The sequence below is a fragment of the Budorcas taxicolor genome, chromosome 7 (genome assembly GCF_023091745.1).
Source record: "Budorcas taxicolor isolate Tak-1 chromosome 7, Takin1.1, whole genome shotgun sequence".
NCBI lineage: Eukaryota > Metazoa > Chordata > Mammalia > Artiodactyla > Bovidae > Budorcas > Budorcas taxicolor.
Genome location: NC_068916.1, coordinates 20,739,079 through 20,761,077, shown reverse-complemented (window position 1 = coordinate 20,761,077; position 21,999 = coordinate 20,739,079). Strand labels below are relative to the sequence as shown.

Genomic DNA, 21,999 nt, shown 5'->3' with positions numbered 1-21,999 from the left:
GTCCAGCCCAGGTCTCTACATTTGAGTCCACCTCTCCTGAGAGTCAGGTCATAGCCACTGACCTCTGCCATCAAGAGAACTGGACATGGAGCCCCCTGCCTTTTTTTTTCTTCTGAGTGTGCGGCACAACTGGAGGAGGAAATGGCAACCCCCTCCAGTATTTTTGCCTGGAGGATCCCATGGACAGAGGAGCCTGGCAGGCTACAGTCCATGGGATTGCAGAAAGACTGAAGCGGCTTAGCACATGCAGCATGAGGGATCTTAGTTCCCCAACCAGGCATGGAACCCATGCCCCCTGCAGTGGAAACATGGAGTCTTAACCTGTGGACTGCCAGGGAAGTCTCTAGAGCCCTTCTTCCTGCTCCACTCTATTCTGATCTCATAGAGAGATGCTCCCAGCCTTGCCTGCACAGCCCCAGGAGTAGGTCCTCAGTCCTTCCCAAGATACTCGTGTCCCATTAGACTAGGGCTTCTACTCCCTAGGGGTGAGTCTAAGCCCCAGGGAACCATGTCTGGGGACATCTGTGCTCCTGGCATTGAGTGGGTGGGGGCTGGGATGCTGCTCAGCACCCCACAGGGCCTGGCACGGCTCCCCAACCGGGAATTATGCAGCCCCAATGTCAGCTGTGCCAAGGAGGAGAGACTGGTTTACAGGGAGTGGCTCTTGCTGGCCAGCACTTTTCCATCCACTAAGTAAGGTTCTGAAATCACCATTTGCTCACCCTGTCCCTCCAGGATGAGCAATGTCCCCAGTTCCCCAGCCCAAAACAAAAAGGCAGTTGTGATAAATACATTTATTTCCCCAAGGTCCTCCTGTGCATCTGGCCCCACATCCAGCAGGGGAGGACACGAGGGCTCAGCCAGAGCATGGATGAGATTTAGGGCTCGTGGTAGGACTAGGGGGGAGGGAACCTCCCCTGGGAGTCAGGCCAGGGGTGCAGGAAGAAGGGGGTCTCAGTAGACCACCTCATACACGGTGGCCTTCTTGTCCCCAGAGCCTGTCACGATGTACTTGTTGTTCCCGGAGATGTCACAACTGAGCACAGAGGAGGACTCCTTGGACTGTGGACAGGAGGGGGCAGAGGAGGGGAGAGTGAGGCATGGTCAAGGCCAGCACAGTCTGGCTCATGCTCCTGACCACCTGCACATTCAGAGGAAAGACACAAGGCAACTGGGGCAGCACCTGTCCCCAAGGGTGAGCTATGGTCAAGGCCGGAGCTGAGACAGGACTTGGGGGCCCAACATGGGGAGCCTAGCCGTGAGGAGAGAAGGAGGGTAACAGTTCTTCCAGAGAAGAGTGAGGTCTGGGAAGAGCCAGACCTCAGTTCCCTAGAACAGCAGAACCACCATCTTCTGGGAAGCTTAGAGAGGGTGTGTATCAGACATGAGGTCACACAGCACAGAAGAGAGCTAAGGCTTAAAGTAGGATGACCTACACCAGCACTCTGCAAACTGTTTCTTTTTTTTGACCACGCAGCTTGAGGGATCTTAGTTCCCTGACCAGGGATTGAACCTAAACTCTGGGCAGTGAGAGCACAGAGTCCTAAGCAAAGGACTACCAGGGAATTCCCTCGGCAAACTACTTCTGAAAGGGGCCCAATACAATTTCAGGCTTTGACCTGAAAGCTCATTTAAGTCCAGTAAGCTCTGGCTGGTAAGTGCAAGGACCAAATCACTCAGTGTTACATCATCTACTATTTTTTCCCCCACAGTCCTTTAAAAAATGTAAAAACTGTTCCTCATCCAGCAGGATAGCTCTAAGAAAGATGCCAGAGTAAGTGTTGTGGAGGATGGAGAGAAATCGGAACCCTTCCATATTGCCAGTGGGAATAAGAAATTTGGGAAAGAGTCTGGCAGTTCCTTCAAAGATTAAACAACTCTCAGCAATTCCATTCCAAGATATCGGCCCAGGAGAAATGAAAACAGGCATGCACAGGAGAATGTACATGAATGTTCACAGCAGCGCAATTCACAGCAGCCCAGAAGTGGAGACAACCCTAGTACCCATCAACAGGTGATGGATGAACACAGTATGGTCCATCCACACAGTAGAATGTTAGTCTCTATATTCCTTAAAATGGAAGGAGGTTCTGACACCTGCTACATCATGGATGGAGCTTGGGGGATGTGATGCTCAGTGAGAGAAGAGACACAGAAGAATAAATTTTGTGTGATCCCACTCACATGAGTCATCAAATCCACAGAGACAGGAAGTAGATGGTGGGGCCAGGGGATGGGAAGTCAGTGTCTCATGGGGACAGAGTTTCAGTATGGGAAGATGAGAAAGTTCTGGAGATGATGGTAGGGATGGTTGTAGGACAGTATGAATGTACTTAATGCCACTGAGCCCTGCATTTTAAAATGGTTAAGATGGTGAATTTTATATGGATTTATCACAACATTTCCCTGGTGGCTCAGACGGTAAAGTGTCTGCCTACAGTGCAGGAGACCCGGGTTCAATCCCTGGGTCGGGAAGATCCCCTAGAGAAGGAAATGGCAACCCACTCCAGTATTCTTGCCTGGAAAATCCCATGGATGGAGGAGCCTGGTTGACTACAGTCCATGGGGTTGCGAAGAGTCGGACACGACTGAGCGACTTCACTTCACAACTAATAACACAAACAGTTTGTGCACAGATGTGGCCTTCAGGCTGACCACCTGCTTTAGTAGCTCCAGGCTGGTGAGGACGCTCCCCTGTTCAACCCCCACCCCTCTCTGGGTCCTGGGGCACCTGGTGTCCTGCAGTGGTGGTGGTGGGGTGGAGACTTCAGACATGCAGTACCTGGAAGATGCTGGCCCCGTACGGCGTCCTCCAGGCATTGAGCAGGTTGTCCTTCCCTGTGCTCACGAACCACCGCCCTGGGGGAGGAGGGTGAGGAGTTCAGGAGGGTGGTGGACTGGAAGAAGCCAGGGCTAGGGGTGGCAGACAGAGACAGGGCAACCTGGTCTGGCCTCTCCCTTTCCTGCACCTCTGCCCTCTCCTGGAGGACAGGAAGCCCCTTTGCTGAGGCTCCAGCCTTCCCGCCAAGTGCCAAATGGTAAACCCAAGGTCCCAAAGAGCTCCAACTGACCTTCAAGAAAGGGGAGCCCCAAGAGAGGGTGGTCAGATAAAAATAGGGTGCCCAGGGAGTTCCCTACTTGTCCAGTGGTTAGACTGTGCTTTCACGGCTGAGGGACCAGGTTCAATCCCTGCTCAGGGAACTAAAATCCCAAAAGCTATGTGGCATGGCCAAAATGCGGGGAAAGAAGCAAAACAAAAAGAAAAACCAGGGTGCTCAGTTACATTTGAACTTAAGATCAACCATGAATCATTTTTGGTACAGGTGGGTCCCAAATAGTTCATTATCTATTTTTTAACAAATATGTATTTATTTGGCTGTGCCAGGACTTAGTTAGGGCATGTGGGATCCAGTTCCCTGACCAGGGATTAAACCCAGGCTCCCTGCATTGGCAGCCACTGGGCCACCAGGGAAGTCCCTCTGTTTTAAATATATGTAAGTTCCATGAACTACTTGGGATATATCAATACTGAAAACAACAAACAAAAAAATGTAAGTATATCCCATGCAATATTTGAGATCTATCTGCACTAAAATAGTATAAATGATATCATGCATTTTGGGGACATACTTATGCTAATAAATTATATGCTGTTTAGTGTACAAGTATATCCCACAAGGTGCTAACAAATTCTTTGTCCTTTACAGCAGCGGTCCCCAACCTTTTTGGCACCAGGGACTGGTTTCATGGAGGACAGTTTTTCCATGAGGAACAAGATAAGAGAGGGTGGCTTCAGGGTGATTCCAGTGCATGACATTTATTGCGCACTTTATTCCTATTATTATTACATCATCTCTACCTTAGATCATCAGGCAATAGATCCTGAGGTTTGGGACTTCTGGTTAGAGTATGTCCCATGCAATACTTGGGACATACTTCTATTAAGGAGTGACGTGTTGTTTAAGATTCAAATGTAATCGGGCATCCTCTTTTTCTGTTGTGGGTTTTTGTTGTTGTTGTTGTGATTTGGCAACCCTGCCCCAGCGCCCCAGCTCCCAGAGGCCCCACCCAAGCCCCAGAGACGCACCGCAGGAGGCAAACTTGAGGGACAGCACACAGCTCTCGTGGAGATGCAGCTGGTATTTCTCGGGCTTCCGGACATGTAGGAGCTCCACACTACTGCTCTCCATGCCAACGGCCAGCCAGTCCTGGTTAGGGCAGTGGCCCAGGGAAAAAATCTAGGGGTGAAGAGATGAGACAAAAAACCCCTTGGCATGTGGTAAGGGGATGCCCAGAGCTGCAGGGCCCGGGGAGGAGGGGAGCAGTCCAACGTTCTCCCGCTGCAGCTCCTGCATGGAGAGGCAGCTGGCCCTGGGCCTGGAGCAGAGCGCAGCAGGCAACTGCGTGTCGAATCATTAATATTAATCAGAATTACACGGAGCCCCGGGGCCTCACATCCATTATCTTCTCTGAACGCACAACAGCTCTGGGAGGGAGGGAGGGAGAGAGGGAGGGAAGGGGTGAAGCCAGCGAGGACCGCAGCTCCCCTTGAGCAGATGGTGGAAGGGAAGCTGAGGCCATGTCCAGCTCAAGGTCACAGAGCAAGTCCGAGAAAGACCAGGCCTCCCAACACCCAGCCTGGAACGTTCCCTACTTGCCAACACCTCTTTTTACTTTGGTTTGAAAGGATGCAGTGCCCTCATTGGTCTGTGTGCCACGTCAAGCACAGCACAGAGAACACTAAGGCCCTCTTCACTCCTAAGCCTTTCTAAGTCTTTCTGATAAATTAGACACATGTGGAAAGAACCATACATTCACAGCAGAGAGAAGAGTAGAAGGTTTTGTGTGTTCCTGGCCATTTAGAAGCGTCCCTGTATAAAGAAGAGGGTAGGCTGGGGGGATGGGAGATATTCACCATGGGATCACCAGATATGAAGTCACACATCTAAGTGTTGGGGACAAGGGATGGACAACTGTATCCACTTGCACTCCTGATGTCCCTATCAAAGGAAGCTTCAAGCTAAAGAGAAGGTAAAATGAGTTTGGAAGCTAGTTCTCAGCAGGCTTCAAGGAGGAGACAAATTGGAGATGGGTTTTGAAGGATGGGTAGGAGTTTACCAGTTGCAGGAAGGAAGGGAAAGGCATGTCAGTCAGAGGGAACAATAAGTGGGAAGATCTAGAGGGGTCATAGGGCATGGTGTGTAAGACTAGAGCACAGAGGCCTTAAAAAAACATGCCAAGGAGCTCACAACCTGCCCCCAAAGCAGCAGGAGACAGGATCTGGGTCCGAGGTACCTGAAGACCTTCCTTGGCTCAGCCCCTGCAGGCTCAGCCCCGGGGAGCCCCATGATTCTGCCCAGCTCCTTTACTACATCCTTCAGTCTCGATTTTCAGAACCCCTAACAGAGACCTCTCTGTGTCCAGCTCCTACATCAACTTCTATCTATCCCCTGGGGTCAGCAGCTCCTCTGTGATGAGTCCTGGGGTGGGGGTAGGTCAGGAGCTGTCAGTAGGGTCAAGAGGTTGAAGGCTGGGAGGAGAAACCAGCTACACAGGAGAAGACAAAGGAACAGGGGAATGGCTTGGCAAGATCATCTGGGAAGATGATCTGAGGGTCTTAGTAGCCTCACAGCTTGATATGAATCATCTCCTTTGTGCTTCCCTGTGTCTGTCTTTGAAGGACTGATTAAAGAGGAATGACTGTGGATGTGTCTCAAGGACAAGAAAGATGGACACAGAGGGTAGGTGTTTGGTCCTGTCTGGCATCTGGGTGCCTCAGGGGGAGAGGAAGGGAGGCTGGATTCCTGGAGCTTGCGTCCCACTTCTGCCAGACCCTGTGTGGCACCTGGGAGCTGAAGTCATGCTGCTGCAGCTGGCGCCCCTCCCGCAGGTCCCAGCAGCGCACGGTGTTGTCTAGGCCCCCTGTCCAGAGCCGAGTGCCATAATCCGAAATGTCGATGCAGCTGGCCCCATCCGTGTGGCCCTGGAACTGCCTGGAGAAAGGAGGGCCCAGGTGTCAACCCTGGAGGCGGTGCCGCTTTAGCATCTTCCCAGGCAGCACCAACAGAAGAGGGCAGGAGCTTGCCCGAGGTCACAGGGCACCGGCCACCCACCTGACCATAGTCTGGTTCTGCAGGTCCCAGACCACGATGTTGCCATCGCTGCAGCAGGAGAAGCAGACCTTGGCGTCAGGACTGACGGCCAGGGCATAGCAGGCGGGCGCTGAGGAGGTCAGCTCCGCCTTGATGCGAGGAGTGGGTGCTGCCAGGTCCCAGATGGACAAGGTGCTGGCTTCACCGCCCACAATCAGACTCCGGCCGTCAGGCAGCAACTTGCAGGAACGAATGTAGTTGTCCCGGTTCTGGGAGGGGAGAGAAGCGAGGACAGGAGGTGGGACCTCCAGCCAAGCCTGCAGGAACCCAGCTGAAGAAATCATCCCACTGGCCTATAAGCTCTGCCCCTGGTTGGCCCTTGAATTCCACCCATTGGCCCATAAACCCCATCCCTGTTGGGCTATAAATCGTGTCCTGTAGCCTATAATCACCTGTCGGTGCCCTAAGAGCTCTGCCCCTAATTGGCCAAAAGCCCAACCCTGGTTGGCTTATAAACTCCAGTTTAATCAGTCCTTGACCTATAGCCCCACGCCTAGGTGGCCTATAAGCCCTGCCCCTCTGGCTGCAGGGTTCCCCTCCCTTGTCTGCAGGCCCCGCCCCATGTGTCTGCAGGCCCCGCCCCATGTGTCTACAGGCCCTGCCTCATGTATGTGCAGGCCCCGCCCCACCCTCACCAGGCAGTCCAGCTGGGCCACTGGCATCTTGGCGCCGGGCTGGCCCACGTCCCACACCTTCACGCAGCCCTTGCCACCCGTGTACACATGCTGTGTGGAGCCGCTGATGGTGACTGCACAGACCACCTCGCCGTGTGCCAGCGTGTGCAGCTGCCGCGCATGCCGTGGGATGCCTGCGCCTACCAGTGCATCGGAAGGGAAGGGCACCGGCTGCATCTGCCCGTCCGCAGACACGTGGAAGGAGTAGGCCCTGGACGGGAGGTGGGGCATGATGCACAAGGAGCCGGGACCCTCCTTACCCTCAACCCCCAGGGTAGGGAGGGGTCTTCCCCTGCCTGTGCCCCCATGTGTTTAGGGACAGGGCCCCAGGATCAAAGGTGACATGGCATGGCCAGCGCAATACAAAAGAGGAAGTGGTCCGGCTGTGGCCTGGTGCGTGGGAAGCAAGCACTTAGTAGGAGTCGGTAAAACAGAAGATCCAGGAAGATGCCTTGTGAGTTTCAGACGCAGTCCAATAGCAGCCACACAGGGCCAGTTAAATTTAAAGAAATGTAAAATTTCAGTTCCTCAGCTGCAGTGACCACATTTGAAGTGCTCAATAGCCACAGATGGCAGATGGCTCTCAGATCAGACAGCCCTAACTATAGAATGTTCTTCTCATGGCAAAAAGTTCTACCAATCTTGGGGCCAGCTCATTCTCTGGGGTGGGAGGCATTATTGGGTATGGAGCAACATCCTTGGGTCCCATGCTTCTAGAGGCTAGAAGCTTTGGGGTGTGACATCCAAACATATCACCAGACTTCACCAAACGTCCTGGGGGAGGGGCAGCACAAAATCTATGCCCTGCTGAGAACCCCTGGTCTAGATCTTGCTTGTTACATATCTCTTTATCCAGACAGCAACTCTGGGAGCCCCAATTATCTTACAGAAGAGTCTTTTGCGACAGGCAGAGGGAGAGCCCAAACCCCGACCCCACTATATAAGCACCTCGGAGGAGGCAGGGAGCACCACCCTGGTACTCACGGCTTTCCCCCAGGGATGGTGGGCAGGGAGGAAGAGATGGACGACCCTCGGAGATGTGGGTGAGACTCAAACGCCATCTGCCAAAACACCAGTGGGGGTGTCACAGGGAGGGTGACTAAAACCCGTGTCTGCCTCTCCCGCGCTCACTTGCCACATCCCTCTGTTTATCAGAGGACCCCTCCCCACCAATTTGTTTATCAGCCCCTCCCAAGAAAGGGGAGGTGCCCTCTTCTCTACCTATCCTACAGATGGGAAAGTGGAGGCTTTCACATGAGGGAACCCCAAGGTCTCTAGCTGGAGAATCCTAGCACCCCAGAGTTGGAGGGATCCTGATGAATCTCCTGTCCAATGCTCAGAAGAGGGGTCAGCAAGCCACGCCCCCCTGCTTGTATTTGTAAGTAAAGTTTTATTGGCACACAGCCATACCCATTCCTGTATATATTGTCTAAGATGGTTTTGAGCTATGAAAGCAGAGTCAGGTAGTTGTGATAGGAACCAACTGGTCTGCCAAGCCAAAAATGCTCACCATCTGGCCCTTTACAGAAAACATTGCTGACCTCTGTTTTACAGTGTCACTTGCAAGTGCCCATCCAGCCTCTGGCCTGGGATAACTCCAGTGACAGACCTTTTATTCCCTCTGGGGCATCTACACCCACTTCAGGATGGCTCACTCTAGCCAGTGTTCATCCCGGTACTGGGGCCCACACGGACCTTGCCCCCTCGCCTTGCTGCAGCTCGGGGCTCTCATGCCTCCTTTAGCTCCTCCTCGTGGACATCACTTCTGTCCTCTCCCTGGGCTAGTCCTTCCTCTGCAATCTATCAGGATCGTCGAAGTCCCTCCAAAATCGGGGCAAACTACTGTACACCATCTGCCGGAAGGCTGAAGGGGCCCCTCACATTCCATGTCTGGGCTTTTGTTTCTCTCAATGCAGCATGATCACAGGTGTCTTTTCCGCAGTCACAGGTGCTTATCTGTACTAAGCTTGTGGGGCTACTGAGACCGTCAGATCGTCTTCTCACCTGCACTCACCAAGCCAGGATGCCCCTCACTTTCCCCATTCCCTGGTCTTTCCACGTGCAACTGGTTTCTCCTCCCAGCCCCCAGCCCCTGGGTCCTGCTGACATCTGGCATCTCTCACCCTGAGGACTCACCATGGGAGAGCGTCCGTACACCACAGAGCTGCTGACCTGGGGGGACAGGTGGAGGCTGACATAGGAGCTGGGCACGGAGAGGTCCCCGTTAAGGCTGTGGGAGCCCAGGCTGAAGGATGTGGTGAAGGGACTGGACAGGGTCAGGGGACTCCTCAGGGCTGAGTAAGAAGAGATAAAGACAGGTTTTCAGACACATCGGGCTCAGGTCCAACTGCCTTAGGGGAGTTCCAAGGCTCTCATGTTCTAGCACAGCATCCAACATACCTTGTCCTATCTCTAAACACTTAACAGATGCTGTTCACTCTGGCCAACAAGCCCTTCCCTTTCCTTTTTCAGTTATCAAACTCCTACTCATCCTTCAAAACCCAGACTCAATTGTCCAGCAACATCTCAGGAACACCCTCAAACCTCCCCCACTCTACCCCTAACCTCCAACCTTGCCCATCTTGAGTCCCTCCCTCTATCCCAACCCCCATAATAACGATGGGGAAAGTGAAGCTCAGAGAAGTCAGGTCACTTGCCCAAGGTCACACAGCTGGTAAGTGTCCAAAGCTGACCTCAAACCCAAGCATGTGTAACTCCAAAACTTGTCTTTCTAGGGTACTGGAGCCCCCAAGAAAGTTACTTCCCCTCTCTGGGCCTCAGCTGACCCCTGCCACCATCAAGCCAAGACAATGAAGAAGCAAGAGGCCCAGCATGAGGCAGTGTCTACCTCAGAGTCATGGAAAGTGCGAGGTAATGCCAGGACTGTAAGCCAGACCTCCTGCCTCCCCACCCCCATTGTCAAGAGCTCCCCAGAAGGGAGCAGGGACTCACCAATACTGTCTGTGGAAGGGGCAGGCTTGGCTGCTAGCTGGCGGAGGTGACTGGCCGAGCTGGGCCCAGGGGTGGATGCGTCCTGGGGCGGGGAGGAGTCGCAGGATTTGGAGGCGGGAGTGCTGGCCGGAAGATCGTTCTGGGGGATAGGGCAGGACTGAACACCACCAGACACTTGGTGCCTTGCAACCCAAGGATCTGGGCGGAAGGTGAGAGCAGGTACACCTGGGGCAGACCAGGGCTCATGGCAGGCATACACAGACACCTGGGGACAGGCCCCACAGGTGACCCCCTGAGCACGGGGCCCATGTGAGCATCCGTGCACATCCGAATGCCAGATGGACATCTGAGCATCGACCCTCGGGGTGCACACACAGGAACCCACGCAGTCTTGGGAGAATCGCACATGTGTGTGATAAGGCATACGATGTAGCCGCAGGGTAAAAAAGGCGGTGAACGTTCACACACTTGGGGCAAGTTGGGCCCATGGGGATCATGAGAGAAGGCAGTACACAGACTTAGAGGGTGTCACATCCTTTAGGACAGAGGACCAAACTCTAGGATGGGCTCTCCAAGCAGGAGACCACAGCATGTTCCCAAGGCAAGACCCTAGTACTGCTGGGCACCCACTTGCTCCCCACGAGGAGGGGATGTCCCCCACTGCTGTCCCTCCCCATGGGGACCCTGGAAGAGAGGGGAAGCTGAGCCTCCATGTGGGAACAAGCTCCATCTCAGCTTTCTGTCATCGCTTTCTTTGCCTTTCAAGAAACTTCACATCCTCATCTTGTGTGGGCTGCACCCTATCTTTCTTTCCTTCACAGGATCACACGTTTTGTGACAACCACATTCACACACCCATGGCAGGGAGTAGTTGGGGCCAACATGGGGACGGGGGGCCTTCTGGGGGCTTCTCCGTTAAAATAGCACCGCCCCTCCCACTCTGCATCTCTTTGGCATGGGAGGAGGGCACAGGAGATGCCATGGGAGCCCCAACCTTGGCAGTTGCCATAGCAACCTGCTGGGAGGGGAAGCCTAGAAACCGACACAGTCTCCCTGGTAAGTGCAGGGCAGGGGTCTGGGGAAGAATTGGGGGCAGGGACAAATCGAGCTGAATTGAGAATGCCTGGGGGGGTTGGCAGGGTGGGGGAGTGCTTTCAGGTGGTCCCCTACACCTGGCATCAAACATGAGGAGAAGCAAGGAGAAAGTTTTTCTGGTATGAGTCATCTTTCCTTACAGCTGGGGCTGATCTGTGTGTCCTCAAGGCCTTAACACTCCCAGGGCTGGAGTCAGCCTGGCCAGTTGCCAATTCTATAGTTTCACTCACTATGTTTACTTTCACTGACTTCCTATCTATTGCTAGAGACACTTGTTTTCCACATAAGATGGTGAGTTCCCTTTTAATATTATTTACAAAGTTGCCTTTTCAGATTTATTGAGATTCCACGGAATGAGTCCACTGAGGAAAAATTTCCGGGCTAATGCAGAGGTAGATTTTTAGGGACGTAATAATCAGGAAGGGAATGCTGGAGCACACCAGCCTGGCTCATTTCTCTCATCCCACATCTAACGCGGCAGCCTGTTTTCAGGTCCCTGGGATGAATAAAATGAGTTTCAAGCCCCCCACCACCACTACTTACCAGGACGAGTTCCTTGGCTCTGGGGAGTGGTGAGCCAAGGCTGGAGGCCAAGGAGGCTGGACTGTCCACGAGGTCCCGACGAGCAGGGATGCAGGTAGGTGCCTTTCCACATGGGGTGGTTGCTGGGCTGGGGGGCTCGGAGGGTTGGTCCTGGGTTTGAGGAGGTGACAATGAATGGGGGTGGCACTGAAGTGGCAGAGGAAGGAGAGCTCCTCTCTATACCCTACCCGTGTCCCACCCCGACCTCTAGAATGGACATCTAGGACCTACCTTGGGAGGATTATGAAACCTCCCTGTGCCTCAGTTGATTCATCTGTACAGTGGGCTTAAGGACATAAGCTACACAGAGCAACAACTCTATATGGGCTTGGTTTTCTTTCCCCTCATTGAATAGATGAGGAAAAGTGAGGCCAGGGAAGGGGTGTCACTGCCCCGAAGTCACGCAGAGAACCAGGGCATGAAGCCACTTCCATTGCCTGCCTCTGGGGTTCTCTGAGCCTCAGTTTCCCCACCTATGCTATGGACAGGTCAGCCTGGGATGTCCTGGTTTCCCCTACTCCCCTTGGCCCCATAGCATCCCCATCCCAGCCATTCCACAGAGAGGGGAACACAAGGCCCCCCAACTCTCCCAGATAACCCACTGCCTGCTCTGTGCCCAGACCACACCTGAAGTCAGAGTGGGAAGAGCCTGGACCCTGACTCACCTCGTCCACCACCAGGTTGTAGTCGCTCTTGTCCTCGTCACTCTCCTGGGGGAACATGGGGGGAAGTGAGCTCACCGTGGCCCTACCCCTGCCTCCACACCCCCTTACATCTCCTTGGGAGGGTCTGATTGGGATTCTGGGGCTTAGTTCATTTGTTCAATACAAAGGAGACCAGTGGGGGAATCTCTCAACACAGAGGAATGGAGAAGATGAATCTGAGCACCCAAGAGGTGCTGTGTGGCCTCAGTTTACCCCTCTTTGCAGTGGGGGGAGAGCCGGAGGTCAGGAGCATCCTTACCTCCTTCCCAGCTCTCGACCCACAGAGGCAATCAACCTCTCAGGCTGGTTGGCCTCACCCACCCCCATCTGCCCACCCAAGTCCATGCACGCCTCCCTCTCTACTCACATAAGGTCCTGACAGATCCTTCTCCTCGGCTCTCTGCTTTCCATTTCCACCCAGGCCGCTGGGCCGCTCCTCTTCCACCACACTCTCCGGGGGTGAGGGAGACACACTCTGCAGAGCCACAGGGGCCAGGTGGGAGAGAGTCAGAGCCCGGAGCCCAAGACTGGGTCCTGGCCCAGCCAGAACCAAGGATCCCCATCATTGTTATTAGGACCTGTGCCCCAAGCTTCTCATCTGGAAAAAAGGACCTTCCAAGGGCAGATTCAGTGGTGTTGTGACAATCATAAATGTCCCCAGATATCACCCAAGGGCCCCTGGGGGGCACTTGTGCAAACTGAAATAAGCTCTGAGTGCAAAATGCATTCAGAGCTTGGAGACAGTAAAGATCCCATTAAGACTGTTTTATGTTGTGAGTTTGGGTTCTGAGGGAGGCATGAGCCAACCTTGCAGGTCTCTTTGCATGGCCCTGCAATAAACCTTTTTCTGCTAAACAAAACAAAACAAAACAACACAACCTTTTATGTTGATTACAGGTTGAAATATTGTAGATGCATTGTGTTAAATAAAATTTACTGTTGAAATTCATTTCACCTGCTTAACTTTTCTAATGTGACTACTGGAAAATTCATAGTGATGTTTACAGAAAGTTAAATATGTGATTGAAAATGCATGGAAACACACACACACTCGAGTGCGTGTAAAATCATGAAGTGGGAATAAGCCCTGTGGGGTGCACCCATGTCCATTTTCTGACTGTGACACTATTTTAGTTCTGAAAGATGTTATCACTGGGTGAGGGGTTCAGGGGACCTCCTTGTACATTTCTTTGCAACCTCCCGCACATCCGTAATGATTTCAAAACCAAACAATTTTTAAAAACTACCTACAGGGCTCACATGATATTTCTGTTGGGCAGTGCTCTTGTAGATGATAAAAATGGAGAGGATGAGGGATAAATTAATGACGGAGTAATGGATGGAATGCTACCCAGGCATGCATTCATTTATTCTACTGCAAAAATCGCTAGAGATGGAAAATTTGAAATAAATAAAACTCTAGTCTTATGGGCAGGCCCCTACCCCCCCCCCAAAAAAAACAGGCTACACAGTGTGAAAGCGGGATGTGGTCTCCTTCTGAGGCCCCAACAGCTCAGAACAAGCAGCTTCAGCCACATGTGAATACAAAGCAAATGTTAGATAAGAGGGCAAGTCCCCCGAGCCCCTCAACTTACCCTGCTAGGGACTCTCTCCACTGGCGGGCGGGGGTGGGGTAAAGGGAGAGAAAGGAAAAGAAGCGGGGGGTTATATCCCACGGTGCTAGAGTGCTCAGCCGTCCACTGCACATAAAGCCCTCTTCCCAACTCAGAAACTCCCTCCTCCTTCTAACACCCTAGCAAGGAGTGGACTGTCCCTTCCCTGCACCATTCAGATAGATGCCCAGAGAGGTTTATAACTTGCCCAAAGACACATAGCCCACGGAGAACAGAATGGAACCTGCAACTCTGCAGCCCCCTCCGTTCCCTCACGTTTATTTTTAAGTTTTATTTATTATTTCTTTTAAGGCTGTGCTGGGTTTCCGCTGCTGTGTGGGCTACTCTCTAGTTGAGTTACGCGAGCTTCTCATCGCAGTGGCCTCTGGCTGTGGCGCACGGGCTCTAAGGAGCGCAGGCTTCAGGAGTTGCGGCTCCTTGGCTCTAGAGCACAGGTTCAATTACTGTGGCGCACAGGCTTCGTTGCTCCACAGCATGTGGGATTGTCCTGGACCAGGGATTGATCCCGTGTCTCCTGCATTAGCAGGCAGCTTCTTTACCACCGAGCCACCTGGGAAGTCCCATCCTTCTCATTTAGATGAGTTTAGTGGTCCTGCTACCCTCTCCCCACGCCCCCAGCCTCTGCCATCGGGGATGTCCACTCACCTCTGGACCCCTCCGCCTCCACGCCTGCCCGCTCCTCCTTGGTGACCGCGGCCAGCTGAGCCTGGGCGGCCAGGGCTCCCGACAGGGCCAGCAGCCCTGTGGCACTGCTGCCCACCAGCCCCGCTGGGCGAGGGGTGAGGGGCACAGGGGGGGCGTGGTGGGCCAGTGGCTGGAGCTGCTGCTGCTGGAGAGGAGGGGGGTGGGCCAGGGGCGGGCAGGGGCAGGCCCTGGGAGCCCCCGCTTCCCCTAGCTGAAGCCGGAGAGGCTGTGTCTGGGCAGACAGGGCCCGCCTTGGGGTCTCCAAGGCTACCAGAGCCCAGGCCAGCTAGCTGCCCACACAACACCCCCAGCTTCACCACCGAGTGCAGGGCGGGCGCCAGACGACTCACCCCAATGAGGCTGTTCAGCTCCCCGACTGTCACCTGCTTGGCCCGCTCCACAGCCTGCAGGACCTGCTGTTGGTGCTGGAGGTGGGGGTGGGGTCAGGGGCGCTCAGGAGAGCGCCCTTATCTGATCAGAGACCTCACCTCTCAGACAACACCCTCTGGGACCCCCCGCTTTTTATCAGTCACACCCTGCAAGCATGTGGGATCTTAGTTCCTTGACCAGGAATCCAACCCGCGGCCCCTACGTTGGGAGTACTGGACCATCAGGAAAGCACCTGCCCCTCTTCTTCTCTCACTTGCTCTTTCTATTATATTTTCTTTCTCTCCTTTCAAAATCAGGAAACAAAGCACTGCAGTGCAGTTCAAACCAATACTTAGAAAGCGGAGTTTATACATCAGAGTCCCCGCCTTTGGCACCGCTGACGTCGTGGCTGGGCCACCCTGTATGGGGACCGTCCTGGGCACTGTGGCGTGTGGAGCCCCATCCCTGCCCCCAACACTCACTGGATGCCAGAAACACCCCCAGTAGTCACAACCACAAAGGTCCCCACCATCACCCAGTGTCCGCTGAGGACAGAATCACCCCCAGTAAAGAACCACTGTACAAATAAGCAGCCATGGGCCAACCACCCAGGTCACAAAATACAAACTGGCAGTCTCTAAAGGTCCCCCATGCACCCCACCCTCATCCCGCCCTTGTTCCTTCCTTCCTCTCCCCCCTTTCACATGGTGATAAAACATCCTCAACTGCACTGTTGGATACAGAAGCCGTTTGCAGCCACTGAGCACTTGAAATGTGGCTGGTGCAACTGAGGAACGAGATGCCTCCTTTAATTAATTTGACAGAAATTTACATATTAATTTAATGTAATATATTATAAAAGAAATAAAAATTAATACAGATGTAAATGGCCACACATAGCTGGTGGCTCCTGTGTTCTCTCTAAGGCCACTTTTGCACCCAAACTACCCAGGATGGAGATTGGGGCTGTTCCATTAAGGAGGTGTCAGGATACCGATGGGGTGTCCTGTATGGGGCACACCTGTAAGGGTGTGTCCAGGCCAGGGACTGGTATGTTTTGACTGCAAAGGGCCAGAGAGTCAATAATTTTGGTTTTGTAGGCCAGAGGGTCTCTATGGAAACTACTCAGCTCTGCCATTTTATGGGGAAAGCTGCCATAGACAACAAAAACATGAATGGGCATGGCTGTGTGCCAATAAAACTTTATTTACAAAACAAGTGAAAGGCCAGTGATTTAGCCCTCAGGTTGCTGTTTGCTGACTCCTGGTCTAAAAGCATGGAATTTGCTGGGGCACATATGTGTGTCTTAATTCACTCCTTCCCAAAGTCCTTTTACCCCATTTCCTACTGTAATTTGGCCTCTGTCATGCTGGGCCACCTTGTTCAGACACCATCTCTAAATCCGAGAGCAGACAGAATGAATCTCACTCCGTCTCAAGAGCCCAGAAACCTTGATGGGGTCCAAACCAAAAGGAGCATCTTTCCCCTTTCATGGTCTCCAACACAGTGAGGGCCCCCTGTGTAGCTACCTTGTGTCAGAATCTGTCCTCTCATCTCTCTGGAGATAGAATGTTCCAGATGGAAGCAGGAATGGGGGTTCAAAAGTCCTGAAGAGCTTAGGGCATTTGCACAAGGGCTAACTTTATTTTTTAAATTTCAATGAAGTGCTCACACTCTCTTATCTGTCCCTTTCCACATTTTTGTATTATTGTGATTACAAGTACAGAAGAGTTACCCTTTAACCATGTTTAAGTGGTATTAACCACGTTCACATTGTCCTGCAACCATTCCCACAATCTTCTCCAGAGCTTTCTCATCCTCTCAAATGGAAACTCTGTCCCCATGAAATACTGACTCCCTGTTCCCTTCCCCAGCCCTTGGCCCCACCACCTACTTCCTGTCTCTGTGGATCTGACTCCTCCAGGGACCTCCTGTGAGTGGAATCACATAGTATATGTCCTTTTGTGACTGGCTGATTTCCATCAGCATAATGGAGGGACTAAGTACCAGGGACAGACGTTTATTAGGTGTACTAAACACCAGCATCAGCCTCACCACCTTGTATGTAGCCGCTGTTCTAAATTTTATGACCGAGGCACAGAGAGGGCAATGTTCTAAATTTTATGACCGAGGCACAGAGAGGGCAAGCCACTAGCCCAAGGCCACATGGCCAGGATTTGGACCGAGGCAGCCTGGCTGCAGGCTTGAGCACCAACCCCCTTCCCTCTCAGCCAAAACCTGCCTCCATCCCGAAAGTCCCAGCCCAGCCAGTGCCTAGACTCCCAGGCCAAATCCTTCTTCCAGTTCCCCTCCCCCACCTCCACGAAGCCCACTCACCTCCTGAGTCAGGAAGGGGATAATCTGAGCACAGATCCCACTGAGACGCTTCACAATCTCGGCCTGGCAGGAAGCAACAGGGAGGAGGCTTGGAGGTCAGGCTGTCAATCCACAACCTCAACTCCAGGGCACAACAAGCCTTGCAAAGCTTGGGGTGAGGGGTCTGTCTCCCACAGGTGCAAATATGGGACACAGGCTGAGAGTCTGGCAGAGAGGCTGTCCACCTGATGTCCAGTGCAGCGTTGAGCTGAGAGACAGGATGGATATACCACCTGCCAGACCCACTCAACAGAGATTCCCAGAAAGCAGGTGCAGCCACCCAGTGCAGACTGGGACCTACCCCCGCTCCCCCAGGAGCTTTGAGTTCAGCATAAACAGAGGGAGTGGAGCCCCCGCCTGGAGTCCCAAGTTCAAGCCCTGGCTGGTCCCAGGTCTTTCCCAGGCATGGCCCCTCTCTCGGTTGCCCCTGTGCCCTGTGGCTGCAGTCAGCAGGCCATCCCAGTATACCACACTCAGGAGTGTGATGCTGTAAGAAATACACATTATGGGGGAAAGAATTTGAAAAAGAATAGCTACATGTATATGTATAGCTGTCCCTTAACACAACATTGTTAATCAACTCTAACCCAATATAAAATAAAAAGTTAAAAGATGTATATATACATTTGCTCTTTGCCTTGTTCTTGGCACAGAGCTCCTACAACTCTAGGGATTTCAGAATAGTAGCGGCAAGAGGAGCATCTTTTGTCATTCACAATAAGTCCATGTCACCCACACTTGAGTGACACTTAGGGATGGAACTTCTCTCAGGCCTACCCCCAACCCCTGACCTCCAAGGAGGGGAGAGGGGCTGGGGGGTGGCAGAGAGCTTCCTGGTGGGTGGATGCGTGTTTGTGGAGGGAGACAGTGCCCGGAGAAGGCACAGAAGCTCCAGGCCCTTCTCCATAACCTTGTCCTGTGTATCTCTTCCATCAGGCTGTTTCTAAGTCATATCTTTTATCATAAATGGGTAATGTAAGTAAGAGCTTTCCTGAGTTCTGTGAGCCATTCTGGCAAAACATGAGACCAGGGAGTGGGTTATGGGAACTCTGATTTATAGCTGGCGGGTCAGAAGCCCAGGAGGCAGGGGCAGTCCTGTGGGGCCCTAATCCTAACCCTGAACCACTGGGGTTTGCACTGACTCTGGGTAGGTGTGTTAGGGTTGAACTGAAGCATAGGGACACCCAGCTGGTGTCAGATTTCCAGAACTGTTCTGTGTAGCGAAAACACACACATTTCGTGTCAGAGAGTGGGTTAGAAATAGTGTGGTTTTACTTGTAGGTTTCATCTGGGACTGGGGCTGGGCAGGGAGTGCCCCATAGAGGCTGAAAAGAGGGGAAACATGTGAGTGGGTGGGGAAGGGGGTTTTCTGTCAGTCTGTGCTTTGCCCCTGCCTGAGTTACAGAGCTGCTGGCTGCACCTGGGTGAGGCTGTGTCTTCCATCTCATACCAGGAGGGTGGAACCAGGCTCCCAGAGTCGGGACCCTATACCTTGCCCTCCACCCCATAAAGAGGTCTATTTCATGCACCCATAGGACCACACCATGCTGCAGGCAAACAAGCCCCCTCCTACCCACACCAGACCCAGAAGAACCCACAGAGACCCAGAAAAGCATGCCAAGGCAGGCTCCCTCCAGGCACTCCCAGCTCACCCTCACTTCTTCCCACCCACCAGAGAGACCCTAGGCTTTGCCGATTAATTCTAATATTCTGATGGACAGAACCCAAGATTCCATCAACCTTAGAATCTCCAGGTCCCTCTTGTCCTCTTAGAAAACATCTGGGTGCATGGGTGGTTCTGTGATAAAATTCTCACCTCCCCTTTAGAAACCATCAGAAAATCTTAAGGTCAGTCTCAGGATCTGGGGGTTAATCTCAGGCACATGGAGCCAATTTCAGAACCTTCAGGTGTGACTCAGAACCCTGAGATCACTCTCAGACATAGAAGACAGTCTCAGAACCTTGGATCATTAGCATTAATCTAAGAACCTTCAAAACAGCATCAGAACCTAGGGGTTCCATCTCAGACCCTAAGGATCCATCTCCGGATGTCAGACACATTGGGCTGAAAGGGACCTCTAAGACTGTCTGTTTGTCCCCTTCTTAGGACAGAAGTCCCTCCCCAGGCTCCGTGACCTGGCTGTTGCCCTCTGCTACAAGGAAGCCTGGCCCTTATCTGCTGCCCACATCTCTCCTGGACAAAATCTCCAGAAATTCATTTTCAAGGCTGAAATCTGGCCCCTAGTCCCAGAGGTTTCAGGATAAGAAGTCTGCTCCCTGGGCCTGTGACTGCTGGAGATCTGGGTCCCTCTCACAGCTTCCAGATCCCCCTCCTCCCACTGGACACCCTTACCCCCAACACGGTTACCTGCTTATGCATTTCGATGTTGAGCCCGTAGGACATTTCATAGTACTGCAAAGGAAAGGCCGTCTGGCAGTGTCCATCATAGCCACGGATGTCCAGCTGCACTGGGTGACTGGGTCTTCCAACAGCCCCCAGACTCAGGGGATCACAGCAGGACCCAGAGCCTCCCAGATCCTTGGGGGCCCAGAAAGGGGGCCCAGAAAGGGAGCCCAGAGGAGAAAGCAGGACTCTCCTCCCTCCATTCTCTCCAGGGGGGTGGGGTAGATGAGTAGTGCCCAGAGACCTCAGCCCCTCAGAGATGCCCAGGAGGAGAGGAGGCATCCTTGATTTATTGTTCCAAGAGCTGGCAGACAGCCTGGAACCCCAAGCAGCCTATTTTACAGATGAGGGAAACTGAGGCCCACAGCCGGCTGGGGACATGTCCCAGAGCGGTACTGGAGTTGGGGTTCATGCCCATCATGTTTCAACTCACAGACAAGCCATCTTCCCCACTGCCTCCCACCCAGTATGACAACCCCCTCACCATGACATAATGTCGCTGCATTTCTGTCTTCTCACTGGCCAACTTCTCACACTCCAGCTTGAGGCTGGGAAGGGGACGGAACATTGGGATTCCATCCTCCTTGCCCCCCAGCAGAGACACCCACGGAACCCTTCTGGGCCAGCTTCCACAGTGATGAGATTGGCTCTCCCCGCCCCACCTCCACACACCCACCCCCAACTCCCGCTCCCAGGCCGGCCCCATCCTTTCCCAGGCTCCAAGTGTCCCAGCACTGGACGGGCTGTCCTCCTCACCTTCGCTTCTACCTAGAAGCCCTCCTCTCCTGGGGGGTCCTCCCAGCACGCTGGTGACCCCGCCCCTCTGCCCCAGGCGAGCCCCTGGGGAGGGGCGCCCCGGTCCCCCACCCCTTACCTGTGGTACTGAGCCTGAAGAAACTGGAATTCTTCTTTGATGCGGTCGCAGATCTCCAAGATCGAGAACTTGAAGGGCTGGCCGGACTGAAGCGGGGTCTTGAGGGGGGACGCCCAGGTCTGAGTTCCTGGACGCCCGGCGCCCCCAACCTCCCCGCAGCCCGGGCCCCCACTCACCGGGTGCCTTCCCTGGGGGTACATCCTGCCGATCCGGGAGGCCCTCCGCCACGACTCCGGAGCTTGACGATCTGGGGGGGCCAGGAGAAGGCGGGGTGGGGGAGAGGCTGGGGTGGGGGGTCTGCCCGAGAAAGAAGGGGCAGCGGCGTGGGGCAGGGGACCCTGGAGTTCCCCAGCCCCCCAAGTGAGCGCGCGGTGTCGCGGGGACCAAGGGGCGCCGAGGCCCCCGCCGGGCGTGGGGCGCGCGACCGGCGCAGAAGGTCGGGCGAGCGGCGGCCGGTTTCGGAGGCGCGGGCGGCGGGCCCCGCGCGGAGCCGCCTCCCTCCGGCGGGGCTCGGCCGGGAGCCGCGGGCAGAGCCGCCTTAAGGTGGCGCCGCCGCCCCCGGCCCGCCCACCCGACCCGCCTGCCCCTCGCGCCGCGGTCCCGGGACCACCCACTCCCTTCCACCCGGGACCAGTAGGGAAACTGAGGCTACCGTCCAGCCCCGCAAACGTCGCCCCTCCCCACTCTCCCGAGGACCCAAGAGAGAAAAACCAGTTAAACACCTAGTGACCCACTGTGAGGGTAGCTTGGGGCGGGGAAGACAGGAGGGGGCCAGAAATGGTCTTTCTGAGGAAATGGGCTTAGACTTAAGGATGGGGAAAACAACCTGCTAAGCGCTGGCTGGAGAACCTGCCTGCAGGGACAGAGTCTAACCTGCAAAATCATCAGAGGAGGGTCGAGCTTGGGGGCAGAGCCAGGCCCCTCCACCCTCACTGGGCCTCGGTATTCGATATTCCCACCTGTAAAATGGTCAAAACAGGGGCTATTTTTCGACTACACACACAGGAACAGCCCTCAGCCTGCTCTGGAATGGAGTAAACTTCCAGAGATGGGAGTTGGGTTCCCATGGCCACACCAGTGGACCTGGCTGTCTCCGCTCTCAGACCATGAGCTCCTAGAAAACAGAGGTCCCACTGAGGACAAATACGGATCTCTGCCATCAGACTGAGATCTCTCTCAAGGTGGGACTCCATCTCCCATTGCAGACTGCACATATCCAGTGAGGTGGGAGGTAGGACATTCTTATTCCCATCTTGCTCATGAGAAACTTCAGGGTCGTTTGTTAAGTCAATCAACAAACATGTGTGGAGAGCCTAGTGTGGACCAGACACTGCTCCAGGCCCAGGAGTTCAACAGGGAACCAAACAGAGAAAACCCCTGGCCTTGTGTTAATATCTGCACCCGTGTCTGTAGGTGAGCGAGCAGAAGCATACAAAAGCCCTGTTGAATTTATTGAGCACCTATGACATACCAGGCCTCCTTCTAGGCAGACGGAATAC

The 21,999-nt window shown here is 53.9% G+C and overlaps 1 protein-coding gene across 5 annotated transcripts; it reads right to left on the bottom strand.

The window, feature by feature from the left end:
• Positions 1-804: 804 nt before the first annotated feature.
• On the bottom strand, positions 805-20,824 carry TLE2 (TLE family member 2, transcriptional corepressor). 5 transcript variants are annotated; one of them, XM_052644089.1, is made up of 20 exons: positions 20,677-20,824; positions 20,501-20,598; positions 20,111-20,174; positions 19,591-19,635; positions 17,184-17,246; positions 14,828-14,902; positions 14,439-14,622; positions 13,755-13,774; positions 12,527-12,634; positions 12,121-12,165; positions 11,417-11,566; positions 9,779-9,935; positions 8,963-9,120; positions 7,811-7,887; positions 6,788-7,037; positions 6,114-6,361; positions 5,846-5,993; positions 4,088-4,238; positions 2,783-2,859; positions 805-1,062 (listed from the first exon to the last, which is right to left on the bottom strand). In XM_052644089.1, the coding sequence occupies exons 1-20, from the start codon at positions 20,698-20,700 to the stop codon at positions 955-957; spliced, it is 2,250 nt and encodes a 749-aa protein (XP_052500049.1). In that variant the 5' UTR covers positions 20,701-20,824; the 3' UTR covers positions 805-954. The 5 variants fall into 5 exon arrangements, with proteins under 5 accessions (XP_052500049.1, XP_052500051.1, XP_052500050.1 ...); XM_052644091.1 differs by having other exon boundaries at positions 9,779-9,917; XM_052644090.1 differs by having other exon boundaries at positions 14,439-14,619.
• Positions 20,825-21,999: the final 1,175 nt, after the last annotated feature.